This window comes from Spea bombifrons, chromosome 3, assembly GCF_027358695.1.
Source record: "Spea bombifrons isolate aSpeBom1 chromosome 3, aSpeBom1.2.pri, whole genome shotgun sequence".
Lineage (NCBI taxonomy): Eukaryota > Metazoa > Chordata > Amphibia > Anura > Pelobatidae > Spea > Spea bombifrons.
The window spans coordinates 15,198,044-15,211,122 of record NC_071089.1 but is presented as its reverse complement, the minus strand read 5'-3'; the positions used below and the strand labels follow the sequence as shown (position 1 = coordinate 15,211,122).

At 38.4% G+C, this 13,079-nt stretch overlaps 1 protein-coding gene across 1 annotated transcript in view; it reads left to right on the top strand.

Annotated features, from left to right (window-relative positions):
* The window catches only part of ASB3 (ankyrin repeat and SOCS box containing 3), a 38,397-nt gene that overhangs the window by 14,417 nt on the left and 10,901 nt on the right, over window positions 1-13,079 (top strand). Inside the window, exons 4-7 of the mRNA XM_053459671.1 lie at window positions 4,517-4,629; window positions 7,238-7,373; window positions 11,041-11,218; window positions 11,687-11,884. Of these exons, the coding sequence (XP_053315646.1) occupies window positions 4,517-4,629; window positions 7,238-7,373; window positions 11,041-11,218; window positions 11,687-11,884 (625 nt within the window). The remainder of the gene's footprint in view (window positions 1-4,516; window positions 4,630-7,237; window positions 7,374-11,040; window positions 11,219-11,686; window positions 11,885-13,079) is intronic.

The window sequence follows — 13,079 nt, the reverse complement described above, 5'->3', positions numbered from 1 at the left end:
CCAGTTTGGTAAATGAAAGAAACTATAAACAAGGCTTTTTTCTCAGTTTTTTTTAAATATGAAAAATAGTTAACATATGAATTAATATTTACTAATAACTTTGTATTAAAACCTAGTTTGAGAAACACCGTGTTTGGGTTCTTGTAGCTTTTATTATTATGTCAGTAAAATACGAAGATGAATAGAGAGAGGCCATTGCAATAAAGAGGAAAGTGTAAATTGTACGTTTTTTATTACATTATTTTAAATAAAAAAAATGCATTTTTTATCCGATTAATCGAAAAAATAATCGGCCAACTAATCGATTATTTAAATAATCGTTAGTTGCAGCCCTACACTGGAGAGCTCCTTATATTGACCGGTCACATATTTATACAAAGTTATAATATCTCCTTGTAACCAAGATCTTTAATCCCCTTATTAGTTTTTAGCCCTCCTTTGCACTTTTTCTAATTCCATAATGTCCTTTCTAAGCACCGGTGCCCAGAATTGCTCCGCATATTAAACTACTCAACTATTCACCGGTAAGCATGTCTGTGTAAAGCCAGACCACAGTATCATCCTAGAATGTCAGCTCTTTCTAGAAGGATGACCTCACAGCAGAACTAACATTCTTCCTATCATCTTAATATTAATATCTTTAACAGTAAAAATGTGGCATATTATATATATAAAAAAACAATCTTTTTCTTTCTGTGCTGCTGTATACATGTTGACACAGTAAATACTTCTATTCTATAGTTTTCTGGATGTTAGATTAAATTCACAGTTAAATAAAAGTCTGGATATTGATTTTTTTTATTTCTTATTCAGTGTTTAAATGTCACAGGGGAACAGCACTCCACAGTGTTTTTGACTGGGATCTATACTTTACTCAATTTAATTTTACCTAGGTGCTATTGGCAAAGGAAATGCTGATTAAATATTTTCATTTTCCAGACTGTACATCATTTTTTTTCTTCTTATATTTCTGCGGTTCTTAGCTAAATAAATGTTGTTTTTTTCTCTCTCTAAACAATCAGTGGTTGTTAATACCCTTGAGTATATCAGTAAAACTAGAGCAGTTGTGATGTGACATGTTGCATTTAGAGCGGTCAGCAGAAACGTTCCATACGTTCTTTGTTGATAGCTGTCACTTAACGCTTTGCCCAGAATTCCTTTAGTTACTTTTTTTAAGATATGGTTCGTAATGTGTAAATGTCACAATCCTAGTATCCTTTTAAAAGAATTAAGGTGACTGTTATGTATCAATTTTTATTTTTGTAGAAAGCTACACCTGTAAACTTTTTCTTATAGCAGTCTTCTGTGGTTCTAGTTTTAATTAAGTGTCCCACTTACATCAGGAAAGGGAAGCTAGTGCTTCAAAACAAAAGTCTAGGAGGAAACTTAATGACTTCTACATTCACCTTATAATTCTCCAATATTTTGATTATTAATGTTAGGTTTGGCGCCTTCCAGAGGTGACTGAAGACTTGACCGCGCATTCCCATCAAGGGTTGTTTTTAAATTTATGGTTAAGTAGTGTTGTAGTCATTGTCAGTATTGCAAGTACGATAACCTGGTGCTAAAGCCTCTGCATGTGTCAAGCTACTGAATTGTAGCTTAACTGCATTATTGTTGTTATTACCATTGACTTACCGTATTTGCTCGATTATAAGACAAGGTTTTTTCCAGAGCAAATGCTCTGAAAAATACCCCTCGTCTTATAATCGGGGTCGTCTTAGAATCAGACCTCAAATAGGTCTGACTATGAGACTAAGATCCAGATCCCCCGCAGCGATGCAGGGGACCTGGATCCTCCGCAGCGATGCAGGGGACCTGGATCCTCCTGTGTTATGCCCCCCCCAACTTACTGGTGCATCCAAGTCCCCGGTGCTTAGTCTGGGCAGCGTGTAGAGCTCTACACGCTGCCCGGACTAAGCACCGGGGACTCAGAAGCACCGGTAAGTTTGGAGGAGGAAGGGGGAGGGAGTGTTAAACGGGGGGCATAAGGCATTTCTGGAGGCAGAGTGCTCTGTGAAATGCCTTTTAACCCCCTTAATGCCACTCTGCCTCCAGAAATGCCTTTTAACCCTCTATACGCCACTCTGCCTCCTGAAATGCCTTATACCTCCCTATATGCCACTCTGCCCCATAATATTCATTTTAACCCCCTAAATGCCAGAGTGGCATATAGGGGTATAAGGCAATTTTGGAGGCAGAGTGGCACATATGGGGTCAAAAGGCATATCATAGGGCAGATGTGCATAACTGGGGCAGATGTGCATAACTGGGGCAGATGTGCATAACTGGGATTGTAAAAAAGAAAAAAAACAAAATATTTTTCTCAATCATAGCTTTTATTAACAAACAATTGTTCACGTAGTTTACATGAATTAACATTTACTGGTAAAACTTTTTTCCTATAGGGTCGTCTTATATTCAGGCTTTTTCTTTTTTTCCTAAATTATTATTCAGATTTTGGGGGGTTGTCTTATAATCAGGGTCATCTTATAATTGAGCAAATACGGTATATAGCATCCTCGGATTCCCCAGCGCTGTACAATGGGTATCGGGGCATAATCTGGAATGAAACACAGGGTAAGGAGGACCCTACTCAAAGGTGTCAATCTAGAAGGAGTTAGACAAGAGGTAATAGTGGCACTCTTTGTGTTGGACCAGCCACACCAGTTTAACTCCTTTTCTAGTGGCACTTAGGAAATCAGGACTTGGTTAGAAAGTCGCCTATGCCTCCTGGTAGCTTGCATGTTCTCTCTGTATAGCCACATTTCATTTAGAAAACTTAGAACTAAAAAAGCATAGGTACATTATTTTTGCTCGGTTGATCTTCCAGATATTTTTCTACTATATGGCAGCTTAAAGAATGTCCTGCATTGCAATAGCCAACACGTGCTGGTGTTGTTTATTCTAGCGACCTTAGTTTGGTATATAAAGTCATTGCTGGATACTTCATACATTATATATATACATTTCCTCCCAGTCAGATCACTGCATGTGTTTCTGCCACTTAGTTTTTTTCTCTATCCGATAGCTTGTTTCCTGTAAAAAAATAAAAAAAATAATTGTCATCGTGTTTTTTATGTTTTTAAAACAAGCATTCTCCTGTGCCCATCAGAAGCTTTCTTCTCAAATCCGGTGTATGTCCCATAGATTGTCACAAACAAGCTAGCTATAAAAATAATATATAAAAAATCTATGTTGCTTTAATAATATATAACACAGTATAATAAAACAAATGCTTATTGTGTTTTATGGTGAAAAATATTCACAGGAAATATCTGGGATTTACTACTGTATGTTACAAAAATAAAATGCGTTTGCGTGTTTTTAATCTCCCCTGAGATGACCATGGAATTAATGGAATTTAATGTACTTTTCACTGATGTCCAAACAAAAGGAACCCTGTTATGTTAATATTTATTTTAAATTGTTTAGAATGTTTTTATCAATCACTTTCCCTTGTACCTGGTGCTTCGAACATATAATTCTGTTTATACCTACCATTCGCTTCCTTGTTACCTACTACGTGCACGGAAGCGCAAACACCCGACACTTGTCTTATTATATGGGCACGCAGATGCCGGAGGCTCGTCTTATCTTATGGACGCCCACACAGACACCCGACACTCGTCTTATTATATGGACGCGCAGACGCCCGACACTCGTCTTATTATATGGACGCGTGTGCAGACACCCGACACTTGTCTTATTATATGGGCGCGAGTGCAGACACCCGACACTCATCTTATTATATGGACACACACAGACGCCCGACACTCGTCTTATTATATGGACACACAGACGCACGAAACTCGTCTTATTATATGGACACACACCCAGACACCCGACACTCGTCTTATTATATGGACAGACACCCGACACTCGTCTTATTATATGGACACACACACAGACGCCCGACACTCGTCTTATTATATGGACACACACAGACGCCCGACACTCGTCTTATTGTATGGACACACACAGACGCCCGACACTCGTCTTATTATATGGACACACACACAGACGCCCGACACTCATCTTATTATATGGACACACACACAGACGCCCGACACTCGTCTTATTGTATGGACACACACAGACGCCCGACACTCGTCTTATTATATGGACGTGCAGACACCCGGCATCCCTAGATGCTTGCCTAATGTCAAAAGGCTGCTGCTGAGTAAGTAACCAAGCAGGATTTTTTAGTAAACCAGTAAGCAAAATAAAGTACACTTTTGTAAATATGGACAATAAAAGTTGCACCACTTGCATATGATAATGAGGGAACCCAAGTAACCATGAGTAAGGAATCAAAAAGTGACATACCTTGTGTTTATACGTGTCGTTCTTACACTTATATTGGCATAAGTGTATTTTATTTTGCTTGCCCTGTACAATAAAGGGCTCCTTTTGACAAGACTATGCTTCTAAATGGTTTTCTCTGAGCTGGTTTGCAGTTGATTTAAATTGGTATATAACATAATTTGTCTTTTTTCTTTGTTTGCTGTTTAAGCTGTTGAAGGTGGATATATCGACATTGTGAAGTTGTTGATCAAAAATAAAGCCAATGTTAATGGGCCTCATTCATGTTCAGGATGGAATCCTTTGCATCAAGCAGCTTTTATGGTAAGTAAATTACTAGTGTGGCCTATGCAGTCCAAAAAAAGTTACATTAGATATCCTCTGATATATAGTTGCGTTAAAACATAGCTTTTAATTGGCATTTATTGATTTAAGTAATATATTACAATAGGGTGATATGTATTTTACCTAAAGTGCATTATGCATTTATGCATACTGCGACCAGTCTCATCGAGAAGACAAATATAGATACTAAAATGAAATCCTTCTATACACATTTTGGTTGGTTTTCTAGTTAATGGAAAGGTATCTCGAAAAAGCCAAAACCAAGAAATATTAAGAACATTGCAGTCTTTTTGCTTGTGTACATAAATATATTTTGAGCTACCCAGTACATATTTAATTCTTTTCAGAAAACTTTAAGTTTAATTGAATAATGGAAGCAACAATCCATGGGATATTTGATTACTGGAATAATCTCATATATACATTGTGAATATGAGACTCTACGAACACACACTTCAAGCTCCTTCGATGTTGGTCAAAGTTCTGATGACTTCAGCTTTAGTGACACATGCAGACATGAAGATATGATGTCATAGGGGTTAATTTACTAAAATGAGTGTTAGCAGCAGAGCTGTGGTTTCACATTCATTTTACTGTATACTGATGAATTTCTCCTAGAAGTGCAATGCCTGAACTGGCCCTGTATAATGCATAGGCGGTTTTCAAGAAAGCTCACTGAAGTAGCAATGTATTATAAAGGGCCCTCCAAGAACTTCTTTTAACAGAAGTTCACTGTTTGCCCTTTTCATAATGGAAAGTGAAAATAGCGAGTGGAAAGCACAAGTTTCTTGCCAATTCTCATTTAAGTGAATAAACCCCCCAAGACGAACTCCTATGACACCTTATCCCCTTTTGGAATTTTCGTTTGGCCGTTTCTTTGTTGCGATTACCAATATGATAAGATCTACCACGTGTATCAAGTACCCTATATTCAACCTGCAGGAGGAGCTCGAGAGTTCTCAAGAGGGTCTGGATTATTTTTTTCTATTGTAGATGCCATCTTGTGAACCACAGCAACGTCATTTGCACAATGGCACTTGTGGTTGCTCTTCGGAGCAATCACAAGGCGATCGGGGTAGGGGGGTAGTGTTGCTACATGCCTCGATATCGAGGCATGTCAGCAACACCGTTTATGCTTAGGAAGCGACTTTAGCCGGGCGCGTTCTTTGATGATCGGTGCGGCGGTGGCCATTTTTCTTGCGGGGAGGGCTTTCCTCCTCGGATCCATGATTCAGTGGATGCAGCTTTTTAACAGCACCCCGTACATGTACGGGCTTTGACGTTATCACTTTGCGCTGCAAGCTCGTACATGTACGGGCTTTGTCGTTAAGGGGTTAAAATAGATTTTTATTTGGATTTCATGTATTGGACAAAAAATTGTCCAAATTGGTGAAATGAAGAAAATACCTTTTGTTAAGGTATTTTTTTTTAAGGTCTAAAATATAAAAAACAGAAAAGTGGTTTGTGGATATGTATTCACTGCCATTTGCTAAGAAGCCCCTAAATAAGATCTGGTGCAACCAATTACATTCAAAAGTCACATAATTCATTTAAATGTCTTGGAATGGCCTAGTCAAACCACAGACCTCAATCTGATGTAGAATCTGCGGTATGACTTAAAGATTGCTGTACACCAGCGGAACCCATCCAACTTGAAGGAGCTGGAACAGTTTTGCCTTGAAGAATGGTCAAAAACCCCAGTGGCTAGATGTACCGAGCTTACAGAGACGCACCCCAAGAGACTTGCAGCTGAAATCTCTGAAAATGGTGGCTCTGTATTAAGTTTTGGGGGTTTTCTGTTTTTTTTTCTTATATCTTGTTTGTTTCACAAAAAAAAAAAAATGTAAAATGAAGTTGTAGGCATGTTGTGTAAATCCAATGATACAAACCCCCAACAAATGCATTTTAATTCCAGGTTGAAATGCAACAAAATAGGAAAAATGCCAAGAGGGATAAATAGTTTTGCAAGGCGCCGTAGCTTCTCAAGCAAATAATTTAAAGACAGTTATATTCTCCATCCATTCAAAGCAGTATATATTTTACATTTATCATCATTAAACTGCAGCTGCCGCAATCTTTTTTTCGTTTCCAAATGTAATTATTGTAGACATAAATTATTACAATACTTTGATATAGAAAACAGAAGAAACCAACAGCAATCAAAACATCCATAGACTATGGCAAGTCTCTTATTTAAAATAAGCATGCCTCTGTGATCTGCACATAAAGCTGCCGTACTCCTGGCCATTCTTCTAATTTACTTAAATCATTTGCCATTAGACCGGCTCCACTCAGAAGGTCTATCCTGTTGCAGACCTTTGTATCACCTTTCCGTAAGATAAACCTTACCATTAAGATATTTTCTGTCCTTTCTGTATAGCATGTATCCTGTGATGGCAGCATCCTAATCATTTTGCCCATTGGGGCCATGGAGATATAATTATGCAAAAAAAAAAATAATGACAATTGTACATTTGTCCAAAACCAGCATTATTCAGATAATCATTGCATGTAGAAGAAAACATGCAACATGCAATATTATAGCTAAGACATTTTTTGTGATTATTTCCCCTCTTAATGGTTTTAGGAACGCACTGACATCCTGCAATTACTTCTGGAGAGTGGCGTTGACAAGGAATGTGAGGATGACTTTGGGATAACGCCAGTGTTTATTGCAGCTCAATATGGGAAATTTGAGAGCTTAAACATGCTTATACTGCACGGTGAGTGCTGTGTTAAATTACACAATCTATGCATGTACTGATCTCTTGCACTAATGCCTTTTTTCTTCTGTTGAATTATGGAATTTTGGGCAGCATCCACCATAAATATATCAACCTCTAGGCACCATGAGTGTAATGTATAAAGTTGTAATTGGGGAACAATGAACTGGACCATTTTCTTTCTAATTTCTCTACAAAATCAATCCATATACACTTACTGACCCGGGTTGGACCCCCTTTTACCTTCAGAACTGCCTTCATCATTCTTCGTGGCGTACTTTCTACAAGGTGCTGGAAACATTCCTCTGAGATTTTGGTCCATATGGACATGATGGCATCACGCAGTTAGTGCAGATTTGTCGGCTGCACATCCATGATGTGAATCCCCCGTTCCACCACATCCCAAAGGTGCTCTATTAGATTGAGATCTGGTGACTGTGGAGGCCATTGGAGTACAGGGAACTCATTGTCAATTTGCTGCCATGTGATTGACTGATTAGCTATTTGTGTTAAGCAATTGAACAGGTGTACCTAATAAAGTGGCCAGTGAGTGTACATTGCCGCCAATGTTTCTTTTTATGTACTTATGCCCTGTTAAAACAATGAAGCTAATTCATTTTCTTTAATGTATGTGTGATACAAATACCTCCGTATTTGTGCAGATCGACTGCTTGAATTTCTTTAAAAACTTGCCACGTACGAGATTCTTTCCCCCTCTATGAATATTTCAGGCTCATTCATGCATCATTCATGTACGTGTTCGTCCACACAAATTACTTGCTTCTTTTCGCAGCTGCAAGTTACTCCCTGCCATTTAGTTTTAATGTTTTGAATTAGGTGCGTAGCCTTGCCACAGCAGATGTCACATTTTGGATTTTGATGTTTGCTGCCCATTTATCCCTTTTCCAGGATGACATAATAATGAACAGTCCTGTGTCTTTTAGCTGCACAAGGTTTATAATCCAGAAGTATAGAAGGGAATTCTCAGACTCTATTCTGCGCATTTTATCTAATTTTCCTGCCCCCAGCTCTTTTGTATTACAGGAGGGTCATCTAAGTACATCTTCTGCTCAGCAGTGCACAAGGTACTTCCCTCCACCCAGCTCCAGCGTTGGCTCACATGGGATTTCCAGGGAGCTGAAGTATTTTCATCCATACATATATAAAAGTGCTTGACAAACCCCAGGCACCAGGTTGCCTTGGCGACTGGAAACACCTCAAGACGCCCAGGGCTTTGCAGGACTGCCATCATGAATCCAGCACCCTATGCTTTCCTGCAGACGAGGTGTAGTGGAATGCATGGTTCATGTAATGCATGTTATGTGAGCCCACTGGGAAGCCACTCTCCACAAGAAAAGCATGGGATGCCAGATTCACGATGGTGAGAGGGAGGGGGTGGAGTACTGTATGTGAGTGTGTGTATACTGTAGTGTCAGAGTCAGTGTGTACATGTATAGTGCTAGAGTCAGTTTGTCTGCTGTTTTGTAGTGCCAGATTTATTGTGTATGTGTCCATAGTGTGTAATTTAATATTTATAGTGTGTTTATGTGTATAGGAGTGTGGTGGTGGTGTTTATGTATGGTATTAGAATGAGTGTGTATGTCAGCGTATAGTTTTAGAGTGTGTGTATTAATGCAATGGACTGAAGCTACGTTGTAAAAAAGAGAGGGCCAAAATTCCTCCACAACGATGTTATAGTCTTTACTTCAGGTTATTGCTGCTAAAGAAGGTTCTACAAGCTATTGAATCATAAGGTGTACTTATTTTTCACACATGGCTTCTCCACTTTGGCTTTATTTTTGTTGAATAAATCATGAAACGGTGTAATATGTCATGTGCTGTTGTTCATCTGAGGTTGTACTTACCTAATTTTTAGACCTGTTAAGGAACAGATTGTTATTATGTCCTGATATGTAAAACCATAGAATTCAAAGAGGGTGTACTTTCTTTTTCACACAACTGTATGTATGATTATATTACACTTTATGCAACATAGGTTCCTTCCAGACACTTTATATATATAACACTGATTGCCGTGTTTATCATTTACTATGCTTTGAATATAAAATGTAATTACACAAAAAAATAAGCATAAGGAAGTTGAATTAGTTTGAATGCTGTCCATGTTGAAGCCATGTTCGGCTTTACTGGGAAATGATCCCATTTCTTAAATCCAGCTGGCTGGGTGTAATTAACAAATGCGCATAACATGGAGGACATACACCACTGTGTTAAAGCCAAACCTCTGCTCGTTTCTAAAGGGTTTGGCAGGTTTCATGTGACTACATTTTCATACGCTTTTTATATAGACATAAGATGTGCTATAAGTTTTATTGATCATCATTGCTTAAATGTCTAGTCCTACCTTAGATCCCTTACAAACACGTTCCTGGAAATCTCAAAGTAATGACTGGCTGGCATGGTAACAAAATGAGCAGACTCTCCGACTCTTTATTAAGAGAATTAATGAACCTTTACTAGTTAATGTCAAAGTTTCTGTTTAACTGACTTGCTTGGGGGCAGCCATGTGGTTCTTGTGATGGTCATAATAATAAAAATAAAAATCCATTATGTGAAGTATAGACCGTAATTTGAATTGATCCAAGAATCATGATTCCTTACAGCCCCTATTTTTTTTAATAATAACACCCCCCCTCCGCTCATATATGTATAGATTTCAGGTATGAACATTGGGTTCTTTCTAGAGCGATACCATAAAATAGAGCTAGCCTCCCACCCAGATGTTTGGTTTTTTGACATTAGACATTCAAGTGATTGTTATGAAGAAAATCAGAACTAATATCTCATTTTCTGTTTAGTTTTTTTTCTGGTGTGTTCTGCATCTATAATATAATGTTCTATTACCTGAAATCAAAACTAGTTGATGGAGCCCACAGTGATCTCTTAAATCCAGAATAGTTTCTTGCACTCTTGGGTACATCCCTCCTACACCCTTTTCTGCTTCAACTAGTGCCAGAAAGCCAACCCACAGCATTGCTTTTTGAATGTGGCCTACCACATGCGTGGTGTGTGTGTGTAGACTCTCATGTGCAGCCTGCTCCTCTGAAACCTTGTGACAAAGCGCCCATAGGGTCAGGCAGTACATTAGCCAGCCTCATAGGATGCCTGCCCCGGCCATCTAAACATGTTGGTCCTGTACATGGCGATCTCTGAATGTCACTACACCAATGTTCTGTGTTTGGTTTTTTTGGGCTATAGTGTTATCCCTGAATAGCATCGCTTGATCTCCTTTTTTCCCATCAATACAGTATCTCCAGTACTAGAAATGCATTCCACATACTGTGCACACCCGGAAAATATTCATCAAACGAGTGACCAGAGTTGAAGTAATATATCTGTGACATGATAGCTCGGGTTGCGTTATGAGCGGTACGCATCTCCAGTGAACATGGTGCATTTGTCCTTTTGGCTTTCACTCTTGTGAAAAAATGTATTTTTTTTCCTTAGAATAAATGCTATAAGCCTTATTGTTGACTAAGTAAACCATAGTAAATTTTCCTAAAATGAATATAAAATTGATGTAACCATATGGTGAATGTGGACGCCTCATTAAAGCTCTGATATTTGTTCGCTAGCCTATTTTTTTGTGTGTGTGTTTTGCAAGATTTGCAAATGTGTTTCTATTAAGAGCTTTATCATGTGTCAGGTGCTAATTTCAACTGCCAGGCCAAGGACAAGGCGACGCCATTATTTATCGCGGCTCAGGAAGGCCATGCTAAGTGTGTAGAGCTGTTACTGTCCAAGGGAGCCGATCCAAACCTTTACTGCAATGATGAGAGCTGGCAGCTGCCAATTCATGCAGCTGCTCAAATGGGCCGATGCAAGTAAGTTATCTGATATTTGGGTTTAATTAAGGAGTTTAGTAATCACATAAGGTAATTAGAAAAATGATTTGTTTATATTTTTTTTTTTCTGTTTTTGCAAAATTAGAATTTCCCTTCATTGAGACTAACCGTATTTTAATAAGTTTAATACACATGGGGAAATAGAACGTGCACTTGTTTTGTGATATACTAATAGGTGTTTAATAATGGTGGAATTATAATTTAGGTTTTGGCATGGGGAAAATATGGAACATCCCTTTTCTTGCAGCACAGTTTAAATTGCCTAACCAGGACAAAATAAGAAAGATAAACCGTACCGTGACATAGCTGATGCCTTCTTTTATCTTATGGCAAAATGTATTATTAAGAGAAACTATGAAAAAGGGCTGTCTAGGCTGTCTTATAGAGCTATGATCCGAAAGGAAGATAGATGAATAATGTGCATTTCTTTTTTTTTTTCTTTTTCAGGATTTTGGCCATGCTACTGCCAATCACAGATAAAATATGTGGCATCGGGAAGGACAAAATAAGCCCTATTTACTCAGCGATTTACGGAAAACAGGAGGAGTGCTTAGAGATGTTACTGAAGGAAGGGTATTGTCCTGAAGCTCAGGAGAGCGCACTGTTTGTATGTAAAACACCTATGTGCATGGTTTTTCACAAAAGGTAACTATAGTACTGCCTTCAAATTATTGTGTTTTGTTCACCCTGTATGAGACAAATGTGTAGGCTAATTTTGCCCATTCGTATGTTTCAGTGAGAGTAGGGATGACAGTTTGGCTTGTATGAAGCCCTAGATGAGTGCATGCACAATGTACACTGCCTGCTGCTTGCATTTTCTGTGGTTCAATGGGCTCTGGGCCTATGTACCCAAAAGGCAGGTGCCTAATTGGGGAAACACTGCCAACTCTGTTCCCTCTGAGTTATACCGTTAGGATCCCCTTGGATATACATACATAAAATGAGAGACATGTGCCTACTTTTTAGATAGTTATGCATACTCTCCCCAAACACATTACACATACAAGTGCCCCAACTCTCCTTCACTAATATAGACTGTTGTTGATAGTCTCCCATTCATGGGATGCCATTTATTTTACGAAGTCACATTGTTTGGCTTCTTTTTTGTTTTACAAAAAAAAAATTCAACTATACATACTCTTTGTGGGAGGCCTTTAAGAGTAATGTTATCAGGTCTCAAATATGATGAATGCTCTTTGTAAATATTCCTCTGGGAAGTTCTTTGGTTGGCGAGACTTGAAACATATAATTGGTTTCAGGTTCCCACTCCTTCCTCAAGCAGTTATATCAACTCTGCTTGTCTTCTTGGAACCTGACATGTTGCTGTAATTGAGTGAAACTGATGCTAAATTGACACTTTGTAATCACACAGCGCTCAGACTGTCCGGTGAATATTTACAGTTAAAATTGCTTACCTGTGCTTTCTAGACACAGCTTTTGAGGGCTGTGGGTTTTTCGCATTTTATTTGATAGCTTGACAGTAACTTGCTGTGGGGTTGTTTTTTTTTTTCTGCTGTTTTATATAAAGCGTGCGTCAAGACACAAGCATTTTATGAAAAAAAAAGTAATATATACTTAGTGTTTTCATTTCTTTTTCCTGGAATGATATATGTGCGCAGTCTAATCCCACCTTCATTACCTCCAAGTGCATTTAAAATTAGAAGCCTGGCCCTGGATTTCCAGAAAAAAATGGAAAAAAAATCTATTTAGGTTGAATAGATCACTCTGCCCAAAAGTGAGTACTTGAAGCAGCCAGGGAAGTAGGATTGTCCTCTTAATGACAGCATTTGCATTATAACATACCCATTATCCTTAACGTTTCTGTGGTCAGGCTTTGGAT